Raw genomic sequence first — 19,513 nt, 5'->3', positions numbered from 1 at the left:
GGAACTGCTGAGTATCATGATAACGGAAAGATAAAGTAGTTCAGATTGCTAACTGAAAGGAGAAACCTAAGAAGAGATTAACCTTTTCTAAGTAACTGCATTTCCCTTGAATAACAATATACTAGCTTTTCTAACCTGAAAACTACACGTCAAGGGTTAGTATTCTGGAAAAGACTTGGGAGACTTTGGTGCTTCCCTCTTCCCCACAATAAATAAATTGGACTATATACATGTATGAAACACATCAGCTGTTTTCATTTTTACCCATTTTCATTTTTATCTGGCCCTATGATATATAAATGAGTAAAGATTTTATATGTATTTATTTTATTAAATCACATTTAATTACAAGTTAACCTTAATGGGACGGGAACTTCCACGGCTATCTCAATGAAGATTAGTTGAATTATGTATAGGTTATATTTCCAAGCAGAACATGAGCTTTCACCACCAGAGGTTTCCATAGATGCCCTCCGCCAGTCAGTTACACTCCCCTCAGAAAGCAAGCCATGTGGGTTGTGGAGCTGCAATGAGACAAATCTTTAAATATTAAGTATGCTAGACATAGCATACCTCAAACGTATGCTCTCTTTCCAAACGTTGAGGTAAAATAAGAACTGGCTTTACTATTCAATTGAATAAACAAATTCCGTATTCTTTTTTGCTCCCACAAGATAAATCTGTTAAACTGGATAATAATTCGCCTTGGTGGTTTTTATGCAGCCTTATTTTTCGTGCCTTAGTAATTTCAGATAGAATAGGCCAGGACTCTCCTTTTTGTTCAACAGCTCAGTCATTTGGATACACTCATAACCTAGTGGCATAGCCAGTGATGTTCTGATCTTCTGCTTCATTTGTTCGAGGATTTCCAGCAATGTTCTGTTGGCATTTGATTGAGATGATAGTGTAAATGCTTCTGATTAGAAAAATTGCAGCTATTACAGCAAAATAGCTGCCATATATGAGGAACTGCAAAAAATAAAGAGAAATAGGTAATGAAACATCTCCAAAAATGGCTGTCTTCGTTACCAATGATAGTATCAACCATTTTGTCTAAACATTTCTTACAGAGTAGTATAATTCCCAGATCCTTGACTGTAGTGCTTACATCTATTTTTCCCTTAGTCTGTATAACAAAAAACTTGTTCTGATACTCATAGATAATCAAATGCCATTTGTGCAAAGTTTAATTAATTCATTTCTAGTGAACTTTGATGTCTGAAACTGGGGTCCAAATTTGTCTACTGTGGAATGAACAAATGTAAGTTTCTGCATATGGTGAGTTTTTTGGCTATAAGCTCTATGTTCGTTCATTCATTCATTCTTGACTTTATTTAATATTTGGATAATTACTATTAATCGGGACTATTATATGTATGCTGTGATTGTCTTACAGTTCTGAAAGGTACAAAATATGGTTCTCTATGCAAAATCCAGCTTCCTAAACAAGCCGCTTAAAATGCTGAGCTTTCTACAATCTGACTTCAAAGAATTGGAATTTCAGCTAGGTATTAAACCAGCACAGAACATTCTAAACTAGCAAAGGATGCTCCAAACAATAACCACTTTTTTTCAGGCCTGTGAAGCAGCCTTTGTTTTCACACACACCTTTCACTGTTGCTGAAAGTAAGTTTTACAAAAGGAAAGGGATGGGGGGAACTTGTAAGGGGGAGAAAGGAAACAAAATGTATGGTAAGGGACTGGCCCTTTCTCAAATTTCACAGATTGCTGCAGGGGGTGGGGGGGCTCATACTTTTCTGCGAGATTACATATAGAAAATACTTCATTCTCTATCAGTGGGAAAAGGCATCCAAGCTGGTTTGGTCATGCCTCCTCTTGCTCCAGGCAGTACTACAGAATGTTTATGTGTGACTGACTTGGGATGGAACAAGACCACCTCTCCAGTTTGAATAGCTCTGCCACTCCAAGCAAGATGTGTCAGCCTAGGTTCTGCACTTTTACAAACCAAAGCTTAGTAGATTAGTGAAGTTCAGAAGAATCTAAAGTATGGAAGAAAAAAAGACCTCCAAGAAATCTCCCACTGGTGGGTCTAAGAAGAGAAAGGAGGCAGTGACAAAAGAGAAGCTCCTCCGACCCAGTGCTCTGTAGGCAGGAGGGGGATGCAGCATTGACATCTGCTTCGGAGAATAGGGTCGGACGGTTCAGTGCTTCAGATCATGCCCTCACCAACTTGCCGCTGGTGTACACTGCACAAAGGCAGGTCACAGCAGCCCATGGGGAGCAGGCCACAGCAGGAGTCGCTTGATGGAAGCTGCGGGGTCAGTAAGCAGCATATGAGCTGGGGAAAGGTGAACAACCTGAGGACATCACAAGGTGGATGTAAGTAGGGTGGGGGCAGGACAGCAAAGGGTCCCCGAGTCCAAGTGCGAGAAGCTCCATAATGTGGCAAAGCCATCTCCCCCCCCCCTCCCCCCGCAACCCGCATTTTAACATCTTTAGTAGAATGGCATTTACAGGCCTGGAAATTGACCTGGATTGCCCACATTTGAGCCCATCCACCATTGGTGCTACCTAGGATCCAGCTACTCTGGGCAAGAGATGGCACAGGGTTGAGGGACAACCCAGACACAAAAGGAGTCTCATCTCATCTTCATTGGAGAGTGAGCATCCCTCCAGCAAGCAAGAGGATCCTAGGAAAAGCAGGCACTTGTAGCTGAGTGTGCATCTCTGAGGAAGAAGATCAATCCTTGGCCAATCTGTGAGTTTTGCAAACAAAGGTCCCAGACCGAAAACTCAGGAGACAGGCTCTGAGTCTGAGAATGCCACTCCAGCAAAGAGGTCCTGAATTAGCACCATGATGTAACAATAGATACATAATTTTACCTGAGTCCCAATATCCAGTCCTAGCCCTGTGGAATCTACCACGGTAACAGTCAGCACAGTCTGAATTAGCAGTGCAACAAAGTTGTTGAATCCAAACATTAAAGCATAACGTTCCATACTGAGGCTGACGGCAATCTGAAATCTAAGATTAAACTTTTAGTTAAAAATATCAGCAACAATTCACAGTAATAGTTTCACTTTTCCTTGTACAAGAAAGACATTGTAAGAAGCTGTTTGGTGCCTGGGGAGGGAGGAAAAGTGCCCCTCCTCTAACACTACTCTGGCACAAGCAGAGAACTTTTTGCCCTGGGTGAATTCATAGATACTAACAGTGGATCAACTCCGTGGGCTTCAACCCAGTGTTTCACTTGCAGTGCAATAACTTTAAAGATAAAGGTATCCTCTGTGCAAGCACCAGGTAATGTCTGACCCTTGGGGTGACGCCCTCTAGCATTTTTATGGCAGACTCAATATGGGGTGGTTTGCCAGTACCTTCTCCAGTCATTACCGTTTAACTCCCAGCAAGCTTTGGGCACTCATTTTACCAACCTCAGAAGGATGGAAGGCTGAGTCTCTCCAGGATGCCCCTTGCCCCATTTTTACCCAGTGTGGCTTATCAAACACTTCCCCTCTTGAAAAAGCTGCTGCTGGAGGGTAAGTGAGCTATGAACATCCCTGAGTTGCAAGTCTCATGGCAGGTGTGGAGGTGAAGGGCCTGTCCCGCAACTGCCCACGTCCACAGCCTCTGAGCTCCCATCGCTGCACCAGAGCAGCTACCAGGAGAGCAAACTTTCCACAGAGAAGGTAAAACCACCACCACATAGGACAACAGCACCCTGTGAGGTGGCTGAGGTTGAGAGAGCCCTGATATTAATGCTTGGTCTGAACAGCTTTATCAGTGCTATGGCAAGCCCAAGGTCACCCAGCTGGCTGCATGTGGGGGAGCGCAGAATCGAACTCTGCTCGCCAGATTAGAAGTCCGCACTCCTAACCATTACACCAAAGAGGGAAGGACCAGGTAAGGCTTTTTCCCCAGCAAGGCTTCTAGTTGGCTATTGTAGATTTGATTGGCAGTGCAATTTTTAAACATGTTACTTTGCCAGCTGTACTGTGTTAACAGAATGTAAGCTGAGGACATCATTTTGTGGCTGGTGATAGCTCTACCTCCTATGGCGACCATTTTGTTGCTGCCCCCACTATGCTGTGTCAGAATTCCAAATGTGCCCACAGTCTCAAATAGACTGTGGGGCCCTGTTCTAAATCCTCACATATGGGCCCTTCCTTGCATACCCAGGGAATTACTAAATGCTGCTGTGGGATGGTAGATGAATTTCCTCCATACCAGGCTGGATTCTGGAGATTTTTGGTGGAGGGATCACTTGGGCATGAGATTGGGGTCACTGTAGATGGGCAGGTAGTTGTGAGTTCATGCATTGTGCAGGGGGTTGGACTAGATGACCCTGGAGGTGCCTTCCAGTTCAGTGGTGACACCATCAGTGTCTTCTTGGTTCTTGGGTTGGGGAATTTAGAATTTGTTGGCTCTTCAAGCTGTTAGCCTGTCCTGGGATATGAAGATGGAAGGAAAAGGTGGGAGGTATACTTTAGAAACTAAGGTATATTCATCATGAACATAGGCTCAATATAAAACTTACAGTTTTTGTTTTGTCAACATTACTTGAACTTACTGGCTATGTTACAGGTGTAGAAATGTAGGAATTCTGGCCATGAGGATTGGTCAGCATGTGTAGCCAAACTTCAGGGGCAGAGTGGGGCATACCATTATGGAACGGATTCAAATGATTAGCCATGCTGGTCTGAAGTAGCACAATAAAATCAGAGTCCAGTAGCACCATTAAGACCAACAAAGATTTGTTCAAGGTGTGAGCTTTTGAGTGCAAGCACTGTTCCTCAGATTCCTCTTCAGAAGAGTACTTGCACGCCTTGAATAAATCTTTGTTGGTCTTAAAGGTGCTACTGGACTCTGATTTCATTATGGAACCCATAAAACAAAACTCATGAGAAGTAAACATCAAGTGAGCTTTCTGTGCTGTCTCTCGGTAACTTTCATATTGCAGGTGATCTCCCTGAACTTTCCCCCTTTTTGCCATTTGTCTAACAGTTCCTTAAGAAATAACCCAAACTGAGAGTTAAGTAAAGGGCACGAATGGCCTACACTTACTTACGTTGCAATGGTGATCAGTAGCATGTAACATGCCTTGAAAACTAGATAGGCCACATAGCAGGCCCAAATATTCCCAGTAAAATGCATCAAGAAGAGTGAACCAGCATCTAGCGCGGAGAAGATTCCCAAGGCCAGTTCCCCTGTTAGATCCCAGTTCAGTTTTACATATCCCACAGCCAGCGATGCTATTGAACCTGGAAATAAAAAAGGCATTGAACACTGGTTACACTCTGTAGAGAAACAAAATGAATTAAGAAAAATTTAACATGTTTTTAAAAGCACAGTGTTTCTATGGGTTAGATGGAGATACTTATCTTTAAACCGCCCGTGGCGCTGCGGGCGCCACGGACTAAATAAATGGTTAAGGACTCTTGAGGTGGGATTTGTCCGTGATGAGGAAGGGTCCAGATTGGACCCTTCCTCAGGACAGATTCCCAGCCCCAGCAACTGCGAGCCGTGCAGTTGCTCCCAGCCTGACGCGGAGAGAGGCGCAAAGCGCCTCTCACCGTGTCAGCCGGCTCCCTGCCCAGCAGCCTGATGCGGCGAGAGGCACAAAGCGCCTCTCGCGTCGGGCTGCTGCCAGACAAAGACCCCGGCAGTTGCGCGGAGCGTGGCTGCCGGGCCCTCCCTGCCTCCCCCGCCGCCGCTCACACGACGGAGCCGCCACGGAGAGCCGTCCCCGCGGGACACAAGAAACTGTAAGTACCTAGAGCCCGCTGTATCCCTTATACAGCGGGTTATATTTCTAGTACAATAATAATTCCAAAAAGAGCAGCTGAGGTGTTACAAACAAACCTGCACATTGGTATACTTTAATGTGGCATGAGCTTCCATAGTCTAACAGCCTGTCTTATCACATGTACAGCTTCATAGTTTCTAACTTTCTAGTGTATGGAGCCGTAGACCTGAAGGTGGGTCACGATATGAACACACATGAAGTGGCCTTATATGGAATCAGATCCTTGGTGTATCAAGGTCAGTCTTATAGAATCATAGAATCATAGTTGGAAGGGGCCATACAGGCCATCTAGTCCAACCTCCTGCTCAATGCAGGATCAGCCCTAAGCATCCTAAAGCATCCAAGAAAAGTGTGTATCCAACCTTTGCTTGAAGACTGCCAGTGAGGGGGAGCTCACCACCTCCTTAGGCAGCCTATTCCACTGCTGAACTACTCTGACTGAAAAATTGTTTCCTGATATCTAGCCTATATCGTTGTACTTGAAGTTTAAACCCATTACTGCGTGTCCTCTCCTCTGCAGCCAACAGAAACAGCATCCTGCCCTCCTCCAAGTGACAACCTTTCAAATACTTAAAGAGGGCTATCATGTCCCCTCTCAACCTCCTTTTCTCCAGGCTGAACATTCCCAAGTCCCTCAACCTATCTTCATAGGGCTTGGTCCCTTGGCCCCAGATCATCTTCGTCGCTCTCCTCTGTACCCTTTCAATTTTATCTACATCCTTCTTGAAGTGAGGCCTCCAGAACTGCACACAGTACTCCAGGTGGGGTCTGACCCGTGCCGTATACAATGGGACTATGACATCTTGTGATTTTGATGTGATGCCTCTGTTGATACAGCCCAAAATGGCATTTGCCTTTTTTTCCGCTGCATCACACTGCCTGCTCATGTTTAGTTTACAGTCCACAAGTACCCCAAGGTCTCGTTCACACACAGACTGGCAGTTGCTCTCTGGATAGCCCAGGCAACCCCAATCCCCTCTGATCTCGGAAGCTAAGAGGGGTCAGGCCTGGCAAGCACTTGGAAGAGCAATCTCCAAGGAATACCAGGGCTGTGATGCAGGGGCAAGCAATGGCGAACCACCTCAAAATGTCTCTTGCCTGGCAGCCAGAGACAGTCTTTGGAGATCCTGGTTATATTACACACGTGCCATACAATACGTAATTTCTGGCATCTTCAGGCAGAGGTCTTTCAGATCACCTATTGCCTGGTCATTTTAGCTGGAGATCAAACCTGAGAACTTATGCATTGCAAGCAGAAGCTCTTCTACTGAGCCGCTCCTTCCGGTTAGTTCAGTGGAACGGCAGATTAATGGTGTTCACTATATCAATTTTCCCTTTTGAGATATTGTGAAATTGTATTTTTAAAAATTCCAAGTATTCAAAGAAGCCAATAAAAATAAAAAGAGTTTTTGAAAACAATGCACAATAAAATCAGCACTACAAGGCTGCAAGTACAGCGGTCAGCTCACCAGCTGGTCAACCAAACAGGGTTCAGAGTAAAAGCCTTATAAAAGATAAGCAATTAACTGTACAAACCTAAGGACTTTCCTGGAAGTAAGCCCAAATAAATAACATGGAACTTCCATTCTGAGTAGATCTGCTTATGATTTCTCTCCAAGAGTATCTGCTAACTTCTACTATCAACTCCTTCCAAACCCTAGAAGCCACAGCAGAAAAAGGCTCTGTTCATATCCATCAATGTTCTAATATCCCAAGCAGGGCCGGTTTATCCATGTAGCATGTGCTACGGGCCCTGCACAATGACTTCTCCCCATGGATCAGGATTATAGCTTTTCTCCACTCTCCTTTTCCCTCTTTAAGGACACTTGGAGTGACACCCCCTTGAGAAGCCCCTCTGTCCACAGTCTGGCTGCTCTGACCACAATTGTACTCTGCCCCACAAATCTTTAAAGTGCTCTGGTACTATGGGCTCCATGAATCCTTAAACCACTCCTGATCAAAAGCAACATTTAAAGAATTCTGGGCCCATTCTGCACATATTAGTTAATGTACTTTCAATGCACTTTAGAAGTAGATTTTCCTGTTCTGCACATGAAAATCCAGCTGCAAAAGTACACTGCAAGTGCATTATCCTGCCCATGCAGAATGGGCCCTGGTCTAATGACTGCAGCTGGTTTGTAGGCTGAAAACAGGATGTGATTTCTTTGATGTAGGATTCTCGGGTTGTGATGCCTTTTGTGAGTCAAAGCCAAGCATTTTAATTTTTACACAGAATCGTAGGCAGCTAGTCCACAGGTAGAATAGGTCTTGTTTGCCCGCATTTATAAATAGGAACACAGTGATATTCTGCACAGCTGTAGCAGTGTCCCACTTTTCAAAGATTGGCTATTCAGCCTTTTTAATTTCTCTACTGTTCGTGCAAGTAAACACCAGATAAAATGGTTTTCTGGTTCCACTAACATACCCAAACAGGGAAAATGTCTTTCCACCATTCTCTTAGATGTCATTTCATTCAAGATAAATGAATTATTTGGTCAATTGACACTGGTGGGTAAAAATAACTTTTATCACTGCTTAGGGTGCAACCTATATATATTCATTTATTAAAACAAATAACAAAATCAAAAAGCCAGTACTACTTACTATTGGTGCAATGCAAACTCTCTTTAAAAAAATGACATTCATGCTTAGCCAATCTAGTCCACATTATTCTGGTGCCTGGCTGTCTTGTTTAAAGTTTAAGGTTGTCAGTGGATGGAAAGAGGAGAGACTGAAGCTAACATGGAAAGTTTCTTTTTCCTAGAACTTATTGCGAAGTCAAGAGCTGCCTGCTACTGAGGCTAGTGCCACCAGTACTGCTAGTTTGGCCTAGTGGTTTTTATCTTCTCTCCAATTACCCTGACCTGATCTGACTGCTGTTCAGAAGCTGCAGCTCATGTTGCCAGCTGCATTTTCTTAGACACAACTAAGATTTAGAGATAAACATGCCAAAATGATATTTCCCCCTTACCTGTTCTATTTCTTATGCATGCACTGAACCCTGTGCTGAAGGTCTGTCCTATTGATTTCTATGCAAGCAGCAGACCTGCATGCATTTACCCACAATCCCTATTTTAATAAATGAAATACCAAAGTTGGTCATAATTATATGAATGTGTGCCAGGCTCTGGTCTGAGGCAAATCTGAAGGTTTATTATATTTTGGTTGTATAACATTTTTATCCCTTAGGCTGCACAGGCAGAAACAAAGTTTTGACAAGCAGACATAGTCCACATAGATGCTAGATATAAACCAATAAGCTTACTCAGAAATGTTGCTATTGCTTCCACAGCTCCGTTATAAACTGCAGAGCTATGGGAAGGCGCTTTATCATCCCATAGCACTTGAATGTAATTTAAGATCTGGTTAAAGCCTGCAGTGGCTAATGCCCACCATATTGACCAGTAAAGAAGTTTCTTTGTGGTGTAGCATTCTTTCAAGTCCTTGCACAGTTGCACAAGTAATGCCAGAAAGTGTTTGGAGTCTTGGTTTTTGAATGGTTGGTGAGTTCCCTGAGAATTTTCAGGTGGCATCTTAACCTCTTTGTCCTGCTGGTGATTTGGCAGGTTGGATGTGCCTGGTGGATTCTTAACTGTTGGTCCAATGGATACTTCTGGGGAAGACTTTCTATGAAAAAACATACTTTTTTTTGGCATTGGAAGAAAGAATGAAGATATAAATGCCAGGGAGACAGAAGCCAAGGATATGGCATTCAGATAAAAATAAGACACGTGGGCTAAAGAGACTAAAAGTTGGCCCAACAAGGAAGCTGCTGTGGTCGATACCAAAGTGATGCTTCGGCAATAGCTTGTCACCTTCTGGTAATGATCTACACTGACAACGCTGTATATGTAGGCGTAGTAGGCCACTTCTGTAGCAGTCACCATTCCATAGGTAAACTCCAGCAGCTGCATGGCCCACACACCATGTGCAAATAAAAGCAGCAGCCAAGTAACAATTAAGCTAATTCCCTGGATGATAATGACAGGCTTATAGCGTATGTAGTCTGTAAGCACGAACACAGGAAACAGCAGAGCCAAATAAGAGTATGTCCAAACTGGGAAAATTTTCTGTGTTACCTGGAAAGGGAAAAGGAAAAATCCTGTAATACTAATGATGCAATCCTACATAGAGTTATGCTGGTCAAGGCCCCTTGAAGTTAATAGGCTTAGACTGGAGTATGTGCATAGGACTACATTGCAAGTGACTGAAAATATATCCTGGACAAACAGAAGGATATATTTATTTGTTTAGAGCAGTGGTTCTCAACCTGGGGGTTGGGACCCCTTTGGGGGTTGAACGACCCTTTCACAGGGGTCACGGCAGGGCAAGCAGCTTGGCCAGGGAGGAGGGGTGCCATCCGCACAACAGCCTTGTGGGGTAGATTGAGATCGAGCCTTCATCTGTCTGGAGCAGCAGAAAAGAGTGAGATCGGCATGGTAGGACAAGAGGCAGAACAACTGAGAAACCCTGGAAAAAAAAACAATTAATATACAATCATGAACAATGGATCTTCACACCATTGGTCAGTTTCGGTTTAATTTCTGTGAAAGAACACTTGCACCACAACATGAGGAACTGTATTAAAGGGTCATGGCATTATTAAGGTTGAGAACCACTGGTTTAGAACAAACTCAAGGTGGCTTACAGCATAGGTGAAACACATAAAATCAAATACATAAAAAGCATAAAGAACAGGATTTAAAACCACAATTCAGGACTGCCAAAAAACATAACCAGATGCAGTCTGAAACAGAATGCTCTTCAACTTCTTCCTGAAGACCAGGCACACCTTTCTGGGGAGCTTGTTTCATGATGTTACAAAATTCTTAAGTATCCTATCAATGGACACTCCTTGTGGAAGGCCCGTAGGGCATTCTACAGTGGCTTAGGTTATCTCTCTCTGCTAGTGGCAGCTGCTAGCTTCCCACTCCTCCCAACTGATGGAGATGACTGCTAGATAAGACCAGTGATTTATCCAGTCTGGCCTCCAATTTTACATGGTGGACAGCCTATCAGAAGAGATTGCAGAAGACCTACAGACAGGACATAGACCTGGCTATCCATCCATCCATTCACCCATCCATTCAATAATTTGATTTATAGCCCAACACATCCGTAACCAGCTGGTGGCGGGTAACAGAATTGTCAGCCCCACAATAAAATCCCCATAAAACATAAAATCTCCAATACATTCTGGCAGCGGGATAAAATACCCATCCCCATCCCCACTCAACAGAAGATGTATAAGTGTCTCAGGGGGCTAATAGGGAGCAACATGACTTCGTTGACTCAGCAAGGGACCTAGATCTTAAATACCCTGGCTTCAACCCAAAACCTGCTAGAAGAGCTCTATCTTGCAGGACATGCAGAACTGTGAGAGCTCCATCAGCGTCCTCAACTCTCCTGGGAGCTCATTCCACTAGGTTGAGGCCAGGGCTGAAAAAGGCCTGGTCCGGGTTCAGGCCAGGTGAACCTTTCTTAGGCCATGGATCTTCAGCAAATTCACACCTGCAGAACAAAGTGCCCTGTGGGGCACATAAGGAAGCAGAAGGTCCCTGACTGCGTATGGCCTTAAAGGTTAATACCAAAACCTTGAACTTGATCTGGGCCACAACTGGCACCCAATGCAGCTGTCTCAGCAGAGGCTGGATATGGGTCCTCCAAGATGTTCCTGTGAGGACCCTATCAGCTGTATTCTGTACCAGCTGCAATTTCTGGGTCAAGGACAAGGGTACTCCCATGTAGAGCAACTTACAGAAATCCAATCTGGAGGTGACCGTTACGTGAATCACTGTAGCCAAGTGGTTCAAAGACAGGTAGGGTGTTAGTAGCCATACTTGGCACAGGTGGTAGAACGCCATGCAGACTACCCTTGTAACCTGGGCCTCCATAGACAAGGAGGAATCCAGGATCACTCCCAAATTCCTTGCAGAGAGTGAGATGTTAAGTTGTACCTTGGCTAAGGTGGGTAGGCACGCTTCCTGCTCTGCCTCCTTTCCACCCCTGGAGGGGTTCAGGCAACTCTGCTCCAACCCAGGCACTGCTTCCAAACAACATGTTCTCTCATGTTGTCTCCTAGCACTAGTATTCAGAGGTTTACTTTATCTGAACATGGAGGTTCACAAGCAGTTTAACCCTATATCCCACCCAGACTTAATTTGGCTTCTGGGTAAAATCTGCCTTGTACATGTGCATTGTAGACATGTACAATGAAGGAACCAGGATTGTTTAGTGAGCTGCATTTCCTTGATTTTATAGCAGCAAGATATAGCAGCAAGAAGTGAACACCCTCCCTACAAACAGTGATAGGAGCCACCACTGTTCTCTACCATCTCCCCTGTTCCTTCATCTCCTTCTCTGATTTTGTTCCATACCCCTCTCCCTAGTTAGCAGAGGTACGTAGGTTTCCTAGACCAATCTTTAATGCACAGTTTCAATAACACAGCCTGTGCATTAATCCTCCCACTAAACTGGTCTCCTCTAGCTAGACAGACAGCTGATCTTGTGGGTGGGAAACAGGAGACATGATGTAGTACATTATTGCTGGGTTTTTTCCTTACATCATCCCCAAACTCCCCACTTTGCCCCAGTGCAGCTAACAGTTGGCTCACAGACTGCTAACCACAGGAAATGCATCATCACCCTCCTCCCATAAAGGAAAGGGATAGCTCTAGTATTGTTTTTTGGGAGTGCCTATGTACCAAACAATTACAACAGGGTTATGTTTTGAGTACTTGAGAAAGTGGAGTTGCAATCTCTGATGAAAGGGGTGGGACAAAAGCAAATGGATAAATTAGTTGCAGAGGCGTCACGGTCACTGTTCAAGAGATGCTTATGGCATTAGCACAGCCACCTTCCCACACATAAACAGTTTCAAGGGATGTGTGTGTGGAGATTAAAATGATTTCTCCAGTATAATCCTCTTAAGCAGTAACTCCAAAGAATACATGTTCTGCTCAGGAAATAAGGAATTCAGTTTCTCTGAAGAAAAAAAAGGAGGCCTTGGAGTTAATGAAAAACTGGAGTGTGCCAGATGGTTGGACCAGGAAGTCCTGCTGGAGTAGATACTAAGATGAGTCAGTGGTGTGGTATGTGTGGACAGACTTAGTGTTTCTGGGGCTTCATTCTGTTTTTTTCAGTGTTGGAGCCAGTTTGGTGTAGTGGTTAGGAGTGTGGACTTCTAATCTGGCATGCCAGGTTCGATTCTGCGCTCCCCCACATGCAGCCAGCTGGGTGACCTTGGGCTCACCACAGGCCCTGATAAAACTGTTCTGGCCAAGCATCTCTCAGCCTCACCCACCTCACAGGGTGTCTGTTGTGGGGAGAGGAATGGGAAGGCGACTGTAAGCCGCTTTGAGCCTCCTTCAGGTAGGGAAAAGCGGCATATAAGAACCAACTCTTCTTCTTCTTTTTAGTAATTCCCCCCTTACCCTAGTTAGAAAGGTAGGGGGCTAAAAGAACCTTGTTCTTGAGTCTGGGAACTCATTCTCCCGTTTTTTGCAGTAGTTCCTTCACAGCAGAATTCCAAGAGAAGTGCACCTGCAGCTAATGGCTTGTGAAAGGTGATTTCCCAACAACCCAGAATACTTGTGGAGACTGGGACCATGTGGTCAGAGCAGATTAATGATGCAATCCAGGAAAACACAGTCTGAAAATGCCCAACACTTCTGTACATCCCAGTGCAGGTAAAGAGTTTTACAGTACCTCCTCAATGGTCAGGTTTTTATCAGGTCCTGTTAGATATGGTGTAAGGAAAGGCTCTGATGGTCTCATCATGACAAAGAAGCCATATAAGCACAGAATCAAGGTGGGGAAAATCCAACCACTTCTTTGTATTTTTCTCCAGCAATCCATGGTACTTCCAGCTAAAATAGAAAATATAAGAACAAATGGAAGTAATTTGCTTTCAGAGCAGGACTCATCACCTGCTCAATAAACCTTTAAGTGACATAATAGAGACCTTTTCATGTGTGTAATAGACAACTCAAAGAAACTCTAGTTCCTTTCATAGGATAGCTGTGCTGGTCTGCAGTTGAACAGCTAGATTCAAGTTCTTGGAGGCCCACAAGGTTTTGAGGGTATAGGTTTTTGAGAATCAAAGCTCCCCTTTACCAAATATCCAAAGGAGAGAACTTTGATTCTTGAAAGCTTGTTGGTTTCCCAAGGTCCTAATGGATTCGATTCTAGCCATTCTAGTTATTTTGTGCTTGATTGGATTTTAATGGCATGTGAGAGACTACCTGGAAAATCTGTCATGGCAAAGTTTCCATTCCAGTTTAAAATGTAATGGTAAACAGCTTGATGAGGCTGTATTATTATCAAACAGATGATAACTGAGGACTTCTGAACATTGAAATCTCAGTTCAGTTCAGCCAGACCTTCAGTATCTAACGGCATGGTTTTCCTAAACTCATTAAAACACACTGTCTTGAAAGGAATCCCCATTGTCACCAGTGGTGCCTACTTCTAAATAAGACTACTTAGGACTGTAACTTTTTTAAAAATTGGTTTTGGATAGCATCTCAAAGCAGGTTGGTGTAGTGGTTAGGAGCACAGACCTTTAATCTGGCAAGCCAGGTTTGATTCCCTGCTGCCTCAGCTGGGAGCCACTGCCTCCACCTCTGTCAGATTCTTTGCACCACCACAATGAAATCTGAGAACAGTCCTCATACAATTTGGCTATTCTCAAACACAGGGGCAAAAAATTGAGACCCATATGTTTTCATCTGTTAAAACACAAAGATGTCAAGGGTTGATAACTTTGTCAAGTTTTAATTAATCTGCTTTTCAAAACATGCACACAAAGATCTTTTTGTTTTCATTGTATCAAAAATGTCTTTAGACTCTAGCAACATACAGACTAACTTTTCCATTCCAGTAAAAACTGAACATGTCCCATCATGGCATGAATGATTCTGTCCTCTTGTATTCAGCTTCTTTCTGAGGGTTACAGCCATTCTTGCTAGAGCCCTTTATGAGAAATTATGCTTATCTAATAGCTAGCTACAACTCCCCCCACCCCCAGATTCTGAAGGTGTCACTGGCATCTCATCCAGTTTTCTTTAGGCTTTATTAAAATGATCTCAACTAGATTATATTTTTAAAAATAAATAGGGAATTCCTCAGCATCTCTATGAAGTACAAACACTTCCTACTCGTTTACTACAAAATGAATCAAATTGCAGACATGAAGCTAAGAAGGAGAAAAGGCCCATGTAGATACCCATTGAGAGTGAAGTAAAGACAAAACATCATTTGCTTGAAATCTTCCTTCCTTCCTTCCTTCCTTCCTTCCTTCCTTCCTTCCTTCCTTCCTTCCTTCCTTCCTTCCTTCCTTCCTTCCTTCCTTCCTAGTCCACCTTTTTCACAAGTATTCAAGGCAGATTGCACATACTGAAGTAGTACAATCACAAAAATGGGACACTCAATAACCAATGCATTAGAATTAAAGAAGTCTGGAGCCACCAGAAAGAACAGAAGCCTAGCATAATTATTCATACAACTCATTAATGGTGGAGAAACTTCAAAAATAGGGTCCTACTTACAATAATCCTATACAGCCTTATAGACCGACCACCCCTAATCACTTTGTGCAGTGCAGCCCTATTTCCTGCACAGAGAAGCCCTTTTGAATAGTTGTGCATAGTTTGTGGAAAGCCAGGAGAGTGGGAACCTCCCCGATCTCCTTGGGCAGGGCATTCTATAAGGTGAGGGCCACAACAGGGAAAACATGTGTGTAGGCAGTTGTTGATTTGGCTCATTTGCCGGTTGGCACCCCTGCTGGCTTGAGCAAACTTGTTATGGCCATATTGTTCCTCCTACTTGTAGTGCTCTATGATTTTTTGAACAAATGGGGTGTGGGGACAACAAAAATGGGCTTTACTTGCTTTTTGCTTCTGGATTCATGTAGAAGGAATGAGGTTAGTGCTGGGCTGTTTAAGTTGGGTTGTATCTGTAATGTGACTTGCAAAAAAAGCCCCCAATCTTTCATTTGGTTTGGGATGTTCTTGCATGTTTTCAAATATAGCCATGTAAAAGAATCCTAACATATACATTCATGAATTCATGCAGAGGTCTTTTTAATCACTAATTATTTCATCCGTTTAACTGGATGTGGCAAAGATTCTACATGGGAAGCAGATGCTCTGCTTCTGAGCTACAGCTACCTCCTTTCCAATTGACAGTGCCTTGAAATTTCCACAAGTATTTTGCTTAAGGAGGAATCTGCATTTGGGCTCTGGATTTCAAGGCATCAAAAATTGATAGCACCCTACTGCCCTTTGTTTACTATTATTATTTACTATTACTATTACAAAATAATTCCCTTTTATTTTTAGTATCTCTGATCTTCCTAGTTTCTCATGCTGCATTTTCAAGTAGGTTGCTCACATAAACATAACTCTTTTCCGTTCTTTCTCCATTCTAACAACTATTTCATCTAACCAGTTACTTACCCTGGGTTCCAGTTTTTAAAATCCAGTTGGAGTTGAATCTTTTCAATGTGGTTTATTCTGGATGTTATTTCCACCATGCTGCAGTTCCCACTGTCTTCTTGGCATTTCCCACTCTACAGAATGTCCCTGCAGTTAAATCTCGTTGCTCTGACATTCTAATTACAGTCTCATACTTAGTGTGGTCTCTGTTTTCATGCTTACCTGTTATTCTGGTCTTTCAAGTTCTAATACTGGCACCTCCCTGAACAACTTCACAGCTGGCTTGATGTCAGCATCCACTTTTAAAAATAAAGAATCTTAAAAGCATGCTTTAATTTAATATTAGTAATATGTTTCCTGTTCTTTAGCATAGTAGAAACAGTATCAAGAAGGGACTGATGACATGGCCTTTACCCATATAAAAAGCCAAGCAAAATGTATTATGTAATATAGTTGTGCTCACAACACTGGGTTTGTAGCCTGGTTCTGAAGAAATATTTTCCACCGTGGAGATTGTTTCTGACAGCATTATCAAGGAAAAAAATAGGTGGAAATGGGTTTGCTAGACTCCTGCATTAGGCTCTTCTCCAGGGAGTCCTTCCTTCTCATGAGGTGGCCAAAGTATTTGAGTTTCATCTTCAGGATCTGGCCTTCTAAGGAGCAGTCAAGGCTGATCTCCTCTAGGACCCTGCTTAAGTCCGTCTCTTCTTGAAATTCTACCATCTCCAGGCACTTCTCACAAGCTGGCTATAGCAACTCTAATTACCAACCAGAAACCACTGTTAATGGTTAACCACATTTTTTTCTATTAATCAAAGAAATAACATGCATTCTTCTTAAAGACAAGGGCAATTCATACAACACTGAAAGATCTATGTGTTTCACTTCCTAGGTCTTTCTGATTAAAGTATACTAGGCTGGCATGGACTTTACATATTCCTCCGGAAGCATTTAGAGTTGGCAATTATAGAGGACTAGGAAATAAGCCCGCTGCAGGCTTAATGCAGCGGGCGCTAGCGGGGCTGGGGAGGCGCGCTGGCGCTGGGGCGGCTCAGGTTGGGCGGCGCAGTTTGGCGGCGTGGGCTACCTGGTGTTGATGGAGCCTGGGTGTAGGTGGTTGGGTCGGCAGCGAGGCGGTCGGTGTCGGCAGTGGAGGGTGGGAGGGCGGGCGGGCCGCACAGCCGCAGGGCAGGGTCTGGCGCAGGAGCCGCTGGTGCGGCAGCGGCCGGCACGGTGGGTGCGGTGGCGGTGCGCTGCTGTTGGTGTGGTGGAGGACAAGGTGTCGCGGAGGCGGCGGGTGGGCCGCGGCAGCTTGCGGCGGCAGGGTGCATCGTGAGGCAGCGGCCGTCTGGGCCGCATTGGAGCGACAAAATGGCAGTGAGCGGCGGCAGGTAGGGAAGCTGGAAGGGGGGCGGTTCGGGAGGCGCTTTGCACCTCCCGATTGGTCAGTCCTCCGGCAAGGGACCAATCGCGAGCCGCACTGTGTGCGGTTCGCGATTGGACCCTTGCCGGTGGACTGACACTCGGAGGGCCCAATCGACAGGCACCCTTCCTCATCACGGACAGGGCCCACCCTCGGAGCCCTTAACCGATTATTTAATCTGCTCCACTAGGAGCGGGTTAAAGATAGTTTAAAAAGAATATGTTGAGGAACTGTCTTAGGGACTTGAAAATTTCTATTACTACTAGCAAGGTTGCCAGCTGCAACTGTTGATGAACCAGTAGATAAAACAAAATAGCAATAAACTATCTAATTTATAGCTACACAGGAAGGTGAATTATACCACATACTAGCTTCAAAGCCCGTTCCTAAGAATGGGCCTTGAAAGGGCCCCCTTCCCTAACCCCTTGCCAGGCAGCTTAAGATGGCTTTGGGCTGCAGCTCGCAGCCAGATCAAGTGAGGCGGGAAGGGGCTGGGCAGCTCATTATCAGGGCTGGGACAGAGCTCCTAGCAGGCCAAGAGGCCCTCGTTAGCAAGCCCTCCACCACAACCCTTTGCCCAGGGCCCTCTCCCCTTACCTGCTGCTGGCTCCAGGCACTGAGGCATATGCGAGCAAAGAGGCTAGAGTCCAGGGATGGAGGGTGGGAGCTGCAGGGGCCAATCAGGGCAAAGCTGACTGCACCCTGATTGGCCCTATTCTAACTTGGACAGCCGGACATGTCCTATCCCCTAGGCTGTTTCACAAATATATAGAGGAACAACAATGGATAAGGATGTGCTTTATAATTTCTCAAGGAAGAGAATCACAAAGGCTTTGTTTGTGAAAAGGATGCAATTCATATAGCAGAGAATGTCAGAGACCCCTCACGTAGAAGACATGAAAGCATCATTATCTTACTCAGCTGATGCTCGATGAGTCACAGAGTGAGGCCAGGAAAAAACTGATATTTTCCAAAGGTTGAGTACGATCTCTCAAAAATATTGATTTGTTCAAAGGGAAAAATCCTGTAAAAGTTGTGAGGTGCCAGAGAACTAAAGGGAAAGGGGGTAAAGGAGCTTGGGCAGAACAATGACACTCACATTTATCATAAAGTTTTTATTTTTCTTCCCATACATTTTTTCTATATAGCTTGAAAATTCTTGTCCCCATGCTCTACAGATGAGCTCATTTTGTGTTGAGGGTCTATTGCAAGGTACTCCCCTCTCCAGTAGTTCCTCCTCAGCCCTTAAAATAATTTTTAAAAGAAACACCCATTCCCTGTTCAGAATAAAGTACACAAATCAAATGTTCTTAGTTTTATCATTCTTTTATTTTAAATTTACAGAATTTGCTTATTTTAGTGTCCAAAAGAGTTGGGAGAATGTTGTTTAAGTGTAAGTTTTCCAAAATATAGATACGAGGCAAGAGTGACATTCATTTTGCATGAGTATAGTAGATATTTTTGTTATCCACATTATTTTGAATAATTGCCACATTTGAGGACATCTTACTGCCCCTCCCCCACAAAGTCAATCACGCCATTTTATCCACCTTCCCCTTGGCTATTTACTCACCAGTGTAGTTTATATTGCCACAGAATTATGAATTCAGTGCAAAGTTTTTCAACAGACATCCAGTCCACTGTAGTTCAAGTGGCCGTTGCAAAGGAATTAAACTAGTAAATATCATGCTGGAATTATTGCTGCCGTATCTACATGACACAATGACAAAATGAACTTTGTCGTCATGGAAATTAGCAGATAGTGACTAGTTTCTTCAGCAAAACCTGATGTTAATGAGTTGCTTCCTGAATCCTGTCAGTTCTCAGAGCAAATGTGTGCAACTAACCAAATGTGTACAACAAAATAGTTTATTAGAAGAAATTTAGAA

At 43.9% G+C, this 19,513-nt stretch overlaps 2 protein-coding genes across 2 annotated transcripts in view; one reads left to right on the top strand and one right to left on the bottom strand.

The window, feature by feature from the left end:
* Nucleotides 1-306: 306 nt before the first annotated feature.
* On the bottom strand, nt 307-16,398 carry SLC19A3 (solute carrier family 19 member 3). Its single transcript, XM_077348846.1, has 6 exons — nt 16,223-16,398; nt 13,473-13,633; nt 9,031-9,844; nt 5,028-5,220; nt 2,845-2,986; nt 307-969 (listed from the first exon to the last, which is right to left on the bottom strand). Exons 2-6 carry the CDS (start codon nt 13,620-13,622, stop codon nt 808-810), a joined length of 1,461 nt encoding a protein of 486 aa, XP_077204961.1. The 5' UTR covers nt 13,623-13,633; nt 16,223-16,398; the 3' UTR covers nt 307-807.
* Nucleotides 13,315-19,513, top strand: part of CCL20 (C-C motif chemokine ligand 20) — a 30,103-nt gene continuing 23,904 nt past the window's right edge. The window contains exon 1 of the mRNA XM_077348857.1: nt 13,315-13,453. Within this exon, the coding sequence (XP_077204972.1) occupies nt 13,423-13,453 (31 nt within the window). The 5' untranslated portion in view covers nt 13,315-13,422. The remainder of the gene's footprint in view (nt 13,454-19,513) is intronic.

Source organism: Paroedura picta, chromosome 8, assembly GCF_049243985.1.
Source record: "Paroedura picta isolate Pp20150507F chromosome 8, Ppicta_v3.0, whole genome shotgun sequence".
Classification (NCBI taxonomy): Eukaryota; Metazoa; Chordata; class Lepidosauria; order Squamata; family Gekkonidae; genus Paroedura; species Paroedura picta.
The sequence above is the reverse complement of the archived record's forward strand: the minus strand, read 5'-3'. Positions and strand labels throughout refer to the sequence as shown.

Bases quoted from the DNA above. Each gene is read 5' to 3' on its own strand.
- SLC19A3 (XM_077348846.1), bottom strand. From the start codon at position 13,622: ATGGATTGCTGGAGAAAAATACAAAGAAGTGGTTGGATTTTCCCCACC. The intron at 9,845-13,472 runs GTACTGTAAAAC...TTCCCTTTCCAG, and splicing joins AAAACCTGACCATTGAGGAG to GTAACACAGAAAATTTTCCC. The intron at 970-2,844 runs GTAAAATTATGT...TATTTTTTGCAG, and splicing joins GACTGGATATTGGGACTCAG to TTCCTCATATATGGCAGCTA.